At 56.4% G+C, this 11,678-nt stretch overlaps 1 protein-coding gene across 9 annotated transcripts in view; it reads right to left on the reverse strand.

The window, feature by feature from the left end:
• Window positions 1–11,678, reverse strand: part of FBXO25 (F-box protein 25) — a 72,317-nt gene that overhangs the window by 4,727 nt on the left and 55,912 nt on the right. For 2 of the 9 annotated variants that reach the window (XM_077771704.1, XM_077771676.1), the window contains 4 exons: window positions 10,114–10,296; window positions 8,591–8,734; window positions 6,266–6,292; window positions 5,066–5,787 (listed from right to left, as the gene is read on the reverse strand). In XM_077771704.1, coding sequence (XP_077627830.1) covers window positions 5,698–5,787; window positions 6,266–6,292; window positions 8,591–8,734; window positions 10,114–10,296 — 444 coding nt within the window. In that variant the 3' untranslated portion in view covers window positions 5,066–5,697. Of the gene's footprint in view, window positions 1–5,065; window positions 5,788–6,265; window positions 6,293–8,590; window positions 8,735–10,113; window positions 10,297–11,678 lie in introns of those variants that run through there. The other 7 variants (XM_077771711.1, XM_077771682.1, XM_077771661.1 and 4 more) reach the window with 5 other exon arrangements.

Genomic DNA, 11,678 nt, shown 5'->3' on the forward strand with positions numbered 1-11,678 from the left:
GCTTGGTTGAGCGAGTGACTCCTGATTTCAGCTCAGGTTATGATCCTAGGATCGTGGGATTGGGCCTCACATCAGGCTCTGGGCTGAGCACGGAACCTGTTTGGGATTCTTTCTCCCTCTTAGGAGAGAGAGAGGGGGGCTTGCATTTCTACAGTAATGAAAATAGTTTGGTCCTGGCATAAGAACACATTTAGGCCAATAGAGAACAATGAGTAGAACAGAGAGCCCAGAAATAAACCCTCACGTACACCCTGATCTTAGACAAGGGTGCCAACACCATTCAGTGGTGGAAAGGGCAGTGTTTTCAACAAATGGTGCTCGGAAAACCAGATATCCACACATGGAAGAATGAAGTCAGGCCCTTACCTTCCACCGTATGCCTAAACATAAAAGCTAAATAAAACTAAAAGACATGGGCAAAAGCAGGGAGAAAGTTTCATGACCTTGGATTTGTCAGTGATCTCTATGGAGATGAGAAGGTCAGCCAACAAGAGGAGAGAGAAATAGGCTCCATCAAATTACCACTTATAAGCATCACGGACATAACAGTGAGGAGGCAACCTTCACAATGGGGGAAAGATCTTCAAGTCACATACCTGTAAGGAGTTAGTATCCAGAATATAGACAGAACTCCTGCAACCAGACAACAAACACACAACTTCACTAAAACATGGGCAGAGGACTTGAATAGACCTCTCTCCAAACACACAGATGCCAGCAGACACATGAAAAGATGCTCAACATCACTCATCATCAGGGACACGCAAATCCAAATCAAACCACCACCTCATGCCCATTAGGATGGTTATTGTACAGGAGCAAAACAACTGCCTCAGAAAAGGACAAGTGTGGGATGAATGTGGAGAAACTGGATCACCTGTGCATTGCTGGTGGGACATGAAACGGTTCGGACACCGTACAGCACTTCCTCAAAACAGGATTAACACAGAATTGGCATCTGATCCAGCAATTCTGCTTCTGAGTGTTTTCCAAAGGAGTGAAAGGAGAATCTTAAACTTTTATTTTTTTAACATTATATATTTTTGAAAGAGCGTGCACGTGGGAGAGGGGCAGAGAGAGAGAGACAGAATCCGAAACAGGCTCCAGGCTCAGCTGTCAGCACAGAGCCCGACACGGGGCTTAAACTTGTGAACTGCAAGATCATGACCTGAGCCAAAGTTGGACGCTTAACCAACTGAGCCACCCAGGCACCCCAATCTTGAGAAGACTTTTACACACCCATGTTCACAGCAGTCAGAAACTGGAAGCCACCCAGTGTCTGTCAACAGATGAACAAAACAAAGTGTGGCCCATCCACGCAACAGAACATTACTTCGAGTCAGGAAACTCACACCCGCCACAACACGGTGGACCTCGAGGACATTATTTTAAGTGGAACGAGCCAGCCACAAAGGGACAGATGCTGTGTGATTCTAGGTATAGTATGTATCCAGGGTAGGCTATCCATGGACACAGAGTAGATGGTGGTGCCAGAGGCTGGGGATCAGAAGTCAGAGTTTAATGGGGACAGAGTTTCAGTCTGGGAAGGTGGAAAGTTCTGGAAGAGGATAGTGGTGGCAGCTGTACAATGTGGATGTACTTAATGCCCCTGGACACTTACCAGTGGTTAAGATGATAAATTTTGTGTGTATTTTACCAAAATTAAGGTGTTGAAAATGACACTGGAGTTTTCTGCATAGATTGAACAGTAGACAAGTGGTTATATTTACCTGTGCAAATTCCTCAAAACGGCTACCAAATAAAAGTTATGTTTTCACACCAAAAACCGAAACAACAAGGCGAGAGGGTCCCTCCCATCTGACGTGGCAGGTCGCATCCTAAGCAGAAGAGCGGCGTTGGTTGGAGGAGCCGCCTTCCCAGGGAAATGTGACCCTCGTGACCCGGAGGGCTGCGTCCTGGCTCCTCTCTGGCCGAGGGCTACAAGCCCGGTTCTCGGCTGCGACGCTCCCTGCGGGCTCGGCCTGACCCTGGGTGAGAGGGCAGGACGGCAACCGACACATGGTGGGTCACCCACTTCTTCCAGTGCGGGTGGCCTGTGGGCCACCTGCCACCATGCTGCCCTCTGGGCTCGAGACCCCCTGCTCAGGTCAGTCACGGGGACACTGGTGTCCACACGCCAGGCACCCGTGCAGTACAACAGACGGGCGAGGGTGCATGGAGAACCGAGCAGAAACAGGGACTGTCATCCCAGAAGGTGTTGGCAGGCAGGCGCCCAGGGCAGGCAGGGCGATGGCCTTCCTCGTGCCTGTCCTGACCCTCTGATGGGTCACTGCGCAGTGTCTGAAGGTGCCCGAGGTGGGGAGGAGGGAGTGGGGTCGAGCATAATTTGCACACACAGCTCCCAAAGGAAGTAACGTTATGTTTCATAAACCGTGAGATCTTTTGCTTTTCTTTTAAAAAAAAATTTAATGTTTATTCACTTTTTGAGAGACAGCATGAGTGGGGAGGGACAGAGAGAGGGAGTCACTGAATCTGAAGCAGCTCCAGGCTCTGAGCTGTCAGCACACAGCCTGACACGGGGCTCGAACTCACAAACTGTGAGATCATAACCTGAGCCGAAGTCAAACACTTAACCGAGCCCCCACCCCAGGCACCCCAATCTTCTGCCCCTTAAAACTGGTTTTCAGAGGGCACGTCACTGGCGGTGACTGGGGAGAAAGCGTGCCAGCTGGTGCTGTAGTGCAGGCTGCCCGGAAGAGGAGCTCTAGGCAAACATGCAGACCCAGGCGGCCTTCTCCTCGGACAGGGAGCAGGTTCTCCAACGGGGAAGCTTCTCAGTTACCATGACTCACGTGGCGTTCTACCCAACGTTTAAGGGAGAATTAACATGAGTCCTTCACAAACCCTTCCCCGAAAGAGCAGCTGGACCGCTTTCGGGGCAAGCTCATTCTCAGAGGCCATCTTCACCCTGGTGCCCAAGCCAGACAGCAGAACAACACGCAGACTGAGGCCTCTTACGAAAAACCCTGCGTCTGACGCCAGCACACCCAACCAACCACGTAATGAGGGTGTCAGCTCACAATGCAGCTGGCGTAATGCACACAGATCAAGCACTGCGGGTGCCTGGTGGGCTCAGTCGGCGGTTTTGAGTCAGAGCCCCGCACTGAGAGTAGGGATTACTTATAAAAAAATCTTAGTCAATGTGATAGACAAATAGGATGAAGGATGAAACCACATGATCTCAACAGATGCAGAAAAAACAGCTGACAAAGTCCAATATTCTTACGATTTAAAAAATCCCCAAAAAGTAGAACTGGAAAGTTCACCCTCAACCTGATAAAGGTGTCTGCAGAAAGCACACAGCTGACCTCGCCGTCACCCTCAGAGGAGAGAGACGACAGACGTCTACGCCCTGCTGTTAACCTGGCAGCTCCGGTCCCGACCCCAATGCTGAGGATGTGGACTCGTGGGCCACCTCTCGTAAGGAAATCTGTACAACTGCTCTAGGCCGAGTCGGGCTCAGCAAGGTCACAGGACACAGATGGACACAGTCAGATCCTCAAATATGGTCTTACGGCAGACCTAGGTCTTGGAACCAAGGCCCAACAGCCATCGGCGCCACCTGCTGCACCGTGACAGGGGCCACCTTGGTCCTACGTGTCCACTCTCGGGTGAGAAACATCTTTCTGTGCCTTGAAACAGGCAAAGCGGGGCTGCATCTGGATGGACTTCCCGGACTGACAGTGCCCACGGGGCTCACCTCGTGCATGCCCCATCTCGGGACCAAAGGCACGTGAGACTTACCGTGGGGTCTCCAGCTGTCCGTGCCCTCACGTCTCGCCATCCCCTGCTCTGGCAGGCCCTCCACAGACTGGAATTCAAAAGCATCTACGTTCCAGGGTGTGGATTTATGACCATTCTGCGCCTCACCCCATCCTGCAGATGACTAATGGGTGCCTCCACGTGGCGGCTGCTGCCTTTGTCTGTGGCCTCGACTCCATGTCTTCCTGGACACGGCTGAGACAGCCGCTGGCTCGGCCGGGCCTCGCGTGCACACGTGGGCCTGGCACATCCCAGGTCTGGGTCTGACCACATCCGCTGCACGGAGACAGGCTGTGTTCCTGTCCCTGCAACACCATCACTGTTGTTTGCGGAAAAGAGCCCAAACTTTGATATCTTCTTAAGAAATTAATACAAAAGGCAACAGGCACAAGGTACACATTAGGTCAGTGACCAGAAGCAGAACCGAAAGGCCAATAAAGACAAGGAAATGCCACTGTGCCTCGTCCTTCCCTTGGGAAGAGCGCCAAGGGAACCGGACGTGGCGGTGGCCGTCCTCAGGGACTTGACACCGTCGTCTCCGGTTGTGACAATTTCTGTCCACAGGACCAGTCTGAAAATGTCCTTAGACACGTTCATCTTGAGGTAATGGACTGCGCGTCCCCGTTACTTCTGTTCAGAGCAAACACCAGAGGCAGAGCCCATGGGGCCTGATGACAAAGACCCATCTGGATGGTGCTAAGCAGCCAATGAAAACCATGCTTTCAAAATGCTGATGAGAAAACGGCTGCTTGTAAAGTGAAAATGGTAAACAGGAGGCTCACACTCCATGAGAAGCTCCTACCCGAGAGGCAGCGGCACATCCCGTGGGGAGCGACCATGTCACAGCACAGAACTTGTGCCCCCAGCGTCAGGACACAGGACAGGACACTGAAAACGCAATATCTTATAAGTATGCAAAACCGCAAACCAGGTAAACACGCTCGGCAGAAAAAAAACACCAAAGGACAAAGTAGAAGTGATTTTGCAGGGGGGCCTAGGGGATGCGTGACGCTACTGAAAGATCAGAACCCACAATGCATTTCCAGTAGCTGCTGGGGGCAGGGGTGGGGGTGGGCAGGGTCCTTTCTAGTCAGAGAGCTGTTCCCTCTGGGGGCAGGATTATGAGGGATTTTTTATATTCTTTTATCACACCTTTATTTTCAAAACTATCTAAAATAGACATGCATTATTTTAAAAATAAGGCAATCTTTTTTTAAAGGTTTACCTAAATGACGTCAAAATCACTCCTGCTTTTCCAGAAAGATGAGAAATGGAAGCTCCATCAGTAGACAAACAAGATTTATTACTGTCTGTAGGAGCAGTTCCAGTACAGGGCGGCTGAGGCCAAGGGCTGCCCCTCCTCCTCCTCGCCGTGGCCCATGCTCCGTGGCCGGCCGCTGCCCCCACAGTTCGCCAGCAGCAGCCCGCCACCCGCCTCTGCCGGCCACAGAGTCGTGCAGGGTTCACAGCCCGACCACCGAACACAAGAGACGCACACACATCTCCTGAGGTTCACTGCACAGAGGGCTCCCTTGGGTACAGCCAATGCAGTTAAAATACACGTGAAGAAAAATAAATATTCTGCACCTGGTTTGACAAGGCCCACGTGCTCTGTCCCCTGCCCCTCATCACTACGAGATCAGGAAACTGTCACTGGACAGTTAAGAAGCACAGCACGAGTTAGTGTCAGCTCAGCACACAACGTGGTGTGAAAAATCCAGAACCTCACTGAACCGTATTTATAAATCTGCCAAGTTGCCAATTTTAGTAGACTTGGATGAAAAGGATTTTCTAGAGGAAAGAGAAGAAGTGCTTTTGCTTGGGTCCCCTGACCCCCTTCGAGACTGAGGCCAGCCCTGCAGCCCCGGCCACGCGGGGGCGTCCTCCACGTCGTCCCGCCACAGCCACGGCACCTCAGAAGCGGAACAGGTCGATGAAGTGCTGTGGAGACACGGGCATGAAGCAGCTGTCGGGGTCGGCGGCTGTGCAGGGGTGCCCCGAGTCCTGCGGGGGGAGGGGAGGCGTCAGCGCCCAGCAGCTGCCCCTGCACGACGCTGGGAAGTACACAGGCAGTGTGTCAGAGGACCTGGGGGCCGGGGGTCTCTGCCTCCCTGGCCGGGCGCCACACCCGCGGCTGGCAAGCTGCCTCTCTGCTTCCTGCCTGGCCCCGCGGGCTCCGGGCCACGACTGGCGGCTCGCAGGCAGCATGCAGCTGGGGCCAGCATCGCACGAAACAGGACGGAGGACTACGGGCACAGGCTTCCTGTGGACTGGGGGGTCCAGGCCGGAGGGAGCCCGGGGCTTGCCGGGGGGCACCTACGCGGGAGAGCGGAGATTTCCCTCGGGCTGAGCCTGCTGCAGGAGCGCTGGCCTGCAGGGTCATCCCTGCACCCCGGGNCACGCATGCTGGGAGCCCGGGGCCAGCTGGTTGGCAGGGGGCATGCATGGGACGCGACACAGGCCTGGTCTAGCACGGAGGTACCTTGAACAACAAAGCAAGGCGGCAGTCCTTCCAGATGGCAGAGAAAGAACCAGGAGGAGTGCGGGCGGGGGCGGTGGGGAGAGAAAGGGAACCAGCATTAGAGCGAGGCGGCAGGCCCCACTGAGCACTGGCTCCGGCGACAAGTCACCACCGGGTAACCAGACTGGGCCACACACGATTAAAGGGAGTGTGGACCCCGAGGGCCTCCCGACTTGAAGATGGTCCTGTGACAGTGACAAAGCTGCCCGTTTCTGCGTCCACCTCGGCTGACCGCCCACGAGGCTGCACTGCCCAAGCTCTTCAGGGCTGTTAGCACGCGAAGCAAAGCCGGTGTTTCCACGTACAGTTTGTATGGAAAGGTTCACAACAGGTTTAGGAAAGCCGTTTATTCCTTCCCTCACAGCCGAGCACTTACTCTGCTGAATCACATGCAGTAGACCCCACAGGTGCCCAGGGGCCACACGGCCGCCCGCCCGCCACGTGCCAGCCTGGCTGCAGGGACCTGGGCAGCATCAGGGCGTCGTGGGGGTACAGCGCACGGGGCGGCCCGGGAACCTCCTGCACGTGGGCACCTCGGCTGTGATCACTCCCAATCCCGCCCAGAGCCCCGGACCTGCAGTGTCGCCAACACTGGTCCCTACTCGTAATCTGGTCTCTGGTGGCAGACACACTGAGACAGGTGACGTGTTCCTGACTCCTTGTCCTGGACGGGAACTGGACTCTGGCTCCCAACCGCACCCCCCCTCCACCTGACACTGCTCTCCCTGGAGCTGTGGGGGGTCCAGACACTCTGATGCAGAACAGGCAGGAGGAAGGAACAGGGCCGCCCATGGAGGCACTGAGCAAGGGCCCCTGAGACCAGACCCCACGTGGGGACCTGCTCCGATGGCCATCAGAGGACACGCTGTCGGGGGGAGGATGGTTTGCGTCAGTGCTGGGGCCTCACAGAAGCAGGAACCACAGACAGGTCAGTCTGGTCGCCTCATGTGAGGCCCCAACACCTCTGTCCATGAGCATCTGCCGTGTGTGAGACACAAAGCCCCCCTCACGCTGTTGTCCGTGCCCTTTAACTGGTGACCCAGGCCCCCTCTCTGCCTACCTGGAGCCCCATTCATCGTCTGACAGACATGAGACTGAGGCAGGGACGGGCCTGCTCACAGATGCTCTGCTCCTGAGGAACTGTGTTCTAGAGGACATGTTCTACAAAACAGCTACTGTCAAACACGTGACATGTTCTATCGTTTCAAGTTCAAGAAGGAAGTCCTGCTAAAGTATAAGCCAGTGAACCAGAAATAAGATTGAATGTAACTGGTGCACGGAGGCATCAGGAAGTTTCCATGATACTATCCACTTTTAAGTAGTAAATAACCCTCCATTAAAATAATATAGCAAGCACCCTCAATGTCATTACGTTGACAGCTCAACCATGGATAATCTAAAATTCCAGAAGTGACACTATCGTAAATATAACATGAAATAAGAAAAATCTCAAGCAGTCGTCTCTTTTCTGACAACCTAGGGATTGCCACGTGATCCACCTAACAAATCACAGGTAGAAGCGAACAGATAGGGGTGGGTTGGCCAGGTAGAAGCGGATGGTGGGAGAGCACGAGAGGGCCACGCCACACGCAGGACACACACCAGGTCACCCCCGGCAGGGTCTGCTACCTCCTCCCCAGGGAAATCTCACAAAATAAATACAGTCCCAGATGCAGAGTATCAGCATGTGAGGAAGACAAAGGGCTGCCCAGGGCAGGCGTGCACCAGCTCACCACCCCCCGGAGGGCTCAGCAGAGCCCTGGGTCTGCATGGTGGGAGGTGACCAGGCGACAGGCTCCCAGTGCACTGGGTACTCGAGTTCAAGTGTGAGTCTAGAGACTCTGGTCCAGTTTCCATCAGGGAAGTCAGAAAACGCCGTGTGTGTCTGGCAGGCTGTGCCCTCCCTGCTGCGGGGGCTGGGCCTGGAGGGGAGCCTGTGGAGGCATTACAGGGGGGTCCTGGGGCAGCCCTGGTCGGGCTCCACACAGGGGTACAAAGAATGGGGACAGTTCACTCCTGCTCTCAGGGCGTCCAGAACTGTGGGCAGGAGACGAGGTAGGAACTCGGCACCAGCCCAGGACCAGGTGTCATGGGCCCCACTGACCTGGGTACACATCCTGCCACCTAGTCCCCAGCAAAGGCAGAAACACATTCTGATTCAGACCCAAGCTGTATGTTCTACTTCTGTGACTCGGTCCCCCTGCCCCGACACTGGGGAAACACGGTTTTACCACCCGGCCTACAGTGGACAACCGTGTCCGGGACGCGGCTGCCCAGACGCCTCACCTTCCAGAAAAGGATGCTGCAGTGCCGGCAGAAGTGCAGGGTGTCCCCGTACTGCTCCCGGGTCGGGTAGTGCTTCTCCAGCACAAAGTACATGAGCTTCCACTCCACATGGCCCTTCTCCGAAACGATCAGGTGTCTACAAAACTGGACACACACAACTCTGCTCAGCACATGGCTTTCACAGATGGTATCAGGTGCAACATGACTGCACAAGGCAGCAGAGGGCAGGACACACCCACTTAACTGAAATTAAAATCACTTGGATCGAATCAGATCAAACCAGGAAAGGGCAGCATCTGAGCCGAGGAGACCCGTGTGCTCCTGGGTCCCCCCACCATCACAGAGACTGCACCCAAGCCAAGCCCTACCTGCCATCTCCATCCCAGAGAACCTTTTCTTTCCTCCCCCCGGCTTCTCCCATCCTCCTTCCAAAAATTCAACACTCCTCATCTATGCTGACTTTAGAATCCAGGCTTTCTTCCCAACTCAAATTCATCCTGACTTCTTTGATTCTCCTGCAGCAAATCCACCTCAGACCCGTTTCTCTGGGGTCACTGAGGCCTCCGATCAACTAAACCCAATGGACATTTGCTTAGCTGATGGCCCAGAACGTCCAGCACCATGTCTGGTGGGTCCTTTACACCACTGGACTCGGCTGCTAGAGCCGCCTACCTTCAGGTGGATTCCCCCTTGGGACCTGCACCAGCTGCTGCTGTGCCTCCTGGGCTGGTCCCCAGGGCAGGCGCCCCGCTCAACCCCCTGCGTCACTGTGGTCCCAGCTCCTCCTCCAGCGGCCATGCTGGCCCCCCGGCCCCTGAGGCGTCCTCACGCACTCCTGCGTTCTCCTCCAGAGAAAACAAACAATCTCGCAGAAACCACACTCTGCTCCCAGTGCTTTCGTGGCTCCTCTAAGCCCACTGCAGAAACACCCCCGTGCACACCACAACCTCCCCTTTCTCAAGGAGGCCCCCCACGCTGTCCTCCAAGAGTGACGGCCTCCGCTGGGGCACGCATCCAGGACTCTGTCTACTGCCCCCATCTGTCCTCGCAGCAGCCAAACTGCCTCTGATGGGAGGCCTGCTTCCCGACCATCCCACCTGCCCCACACGTGTGTGCAGCTCCCGCTCTGGTCCCGGAGGTGTGACGGCAAACCGCAACGCCCGGCAGGTGACCAGTTCCCAGAACTGGGTCTGAGGGTGTGGGCTGTGGGGACGGGAGCTTGGAGAGCCTCGTGTGGCTGCCAGGCACAAGCTCGGGTTCAGGGGGGTGCAGCGCCTGCAGGGCACGTCGTGCGGCAGAAGCCGGTGGGTGAGGGACAGAAGCCCTGGTGCCAACTGATGACCAAAGAGCCCTGCCTTGTTCTGCCATCTGTGCTGGGTGGCATCCCTCATCACGGGTCCTCCTGATCCTCCCAAACGTGAAAACTAAGCGTCAGAAGCTACAGAGAAGAAAGCACAGGGTCCTGCACAAACTTTGAGGAGCCCTGGCTCTTGCAAAGCGCAGGGAGGGGCCCCCACACTCACCTGCTTCTCCGCAAAGTGATACTGACACAGTCTCTTCCACAGCTGCCGGTCCTCACTGAGCACAGACAGCGTTGGGGTCACCTGGCCCAGGGTCACGATGTCCCAGCCATCAGAGAATCTGTACAAGATGTTGTTGAGCATGTGCAGCGGGAGATCACTGAGTGTGAGGCCGTCGTTCACCTGCTAGAAGGAACACGGACAGTTCACTGCATGTGTCACATGAGAGCGCCAGGCCACAAGGAAGCCCAGTGGCCAAGCCCAAGCAGATGCTCCAAAAAACTCGCAGCCCAAGCACCACCGTCCCTCCCTCTCCGCGGCTAAATCCTGTGCCACACCAGGCCCAGTGGTCACATCCTCCACCTGTGCAGATTCATGTCTTCCACATGACACAGATTTGGCTGGGGACTGGGGGGGGTGCTAAGCGTGGAGGGAGGTGGTGGGGACTCACCGGCTGGTCATTGGGGCCCCCCAGCTCAGGTGTCCAATTTCTAATGTAGAAGCCATACCCTCCCTCCCTCCCCTCTGAGGGTGCAGCCCCAGGAGATGGGGTAGAGCTTGTGCACATGCCACGGGGGTAGGGAAGGAGCAGTTGGGGGGAGCCCTCGGAGGAGGGAAGAAGAAAGAAAGGGAAGAATGGAAACACCCTGTCTCAGCGCGTCCACCTCCCAGAAAGAACTGCCCACTAGCACATGTGGAGCAGGGTGAGGGTAAGAATAAACAAGCATGCAGAGTCCTGTGGGCTCAGGGACACCTGCACATCTGTGCACGCTCCTCACATGGCTGCGCGGCTGAGAGACTGTCCTTGTCCTCGGCGGTCAGCCCCAGGGACTGCGGCTCCCTCTGGTTTCTGCTCTCTCGGGCAGCCCAGTGCCCTGTGCACGGCGGGGGGGGGTGGGGAGGGGGGAGTGCTCCTCGAGTTTGGACCCCAAACCCGCTGGCAGGTGTGGAGAGGGGCCCGGCGAGACGCTGGAGGCCAGGCTGCGGCGCTCTCCGGTGCACGTGCTGTGTCACCGCCCAGCGGCAGTCCCGGTACAGACGGGCATTCCTGGCACTGCGGGGACGCGCAAGGATTCCCGTGCTTCTGGGCACGATGACGAGTCAGAGCACGTCTCTGAGGACATTTCCTCTCATCGGACCTCACCGGGCAGCACTGCACATGCGTGTCCCGCGTTCCTACATCGGCCTGACAAATGTGCCCCCACCGCCTCTGCACATCACGGCACCCGCAGACGGGCCCGCCAGTGCCGACTGCACGCGGCCGAGGGCGCAGGCGCAGGCCCGCACGCACGCATGCGCTCTGCGGGCGCTACAACAGGAACTGGGCGGCTCCTTCCGCTCCTGCGCTGCTCCTTCCCGCCCTCGGGACCGCCCCGCGCGTCGCACCGGAGCGCGGGAACGCCGTCTGCCTCACGAGGCGCGGGGGATGGCCTGACTGGAGAGGACGGACTGGCGGGCCTGTGAACCAGACGGCACCACGGAAGATGCCAGCGTGGGTCATCGGAGCTTCCGAGCGCGCAGACGTGAAGCAGAACAAAAGCCTGGCTGGACCATCCGTCCGTCAGAAG

The sequence above is a fragment of the Crocuta crocuta genome, unplaced genomic scaffold (assembly GCF_008692635.1).
Source record: "Crocuta crocuta isolate KB4526 unplaced genomic scaffold, BGI_CrCroc_1.0 scaffold111, whole genome shotgun sequence".
Taxonomy (NCBI): domain Eukaryota; kingdom Metazoa; phylum Chordata; class Mammalia; order Carnivora; family Hyaenidae; genus Crocuta; species Crocuta crocuta.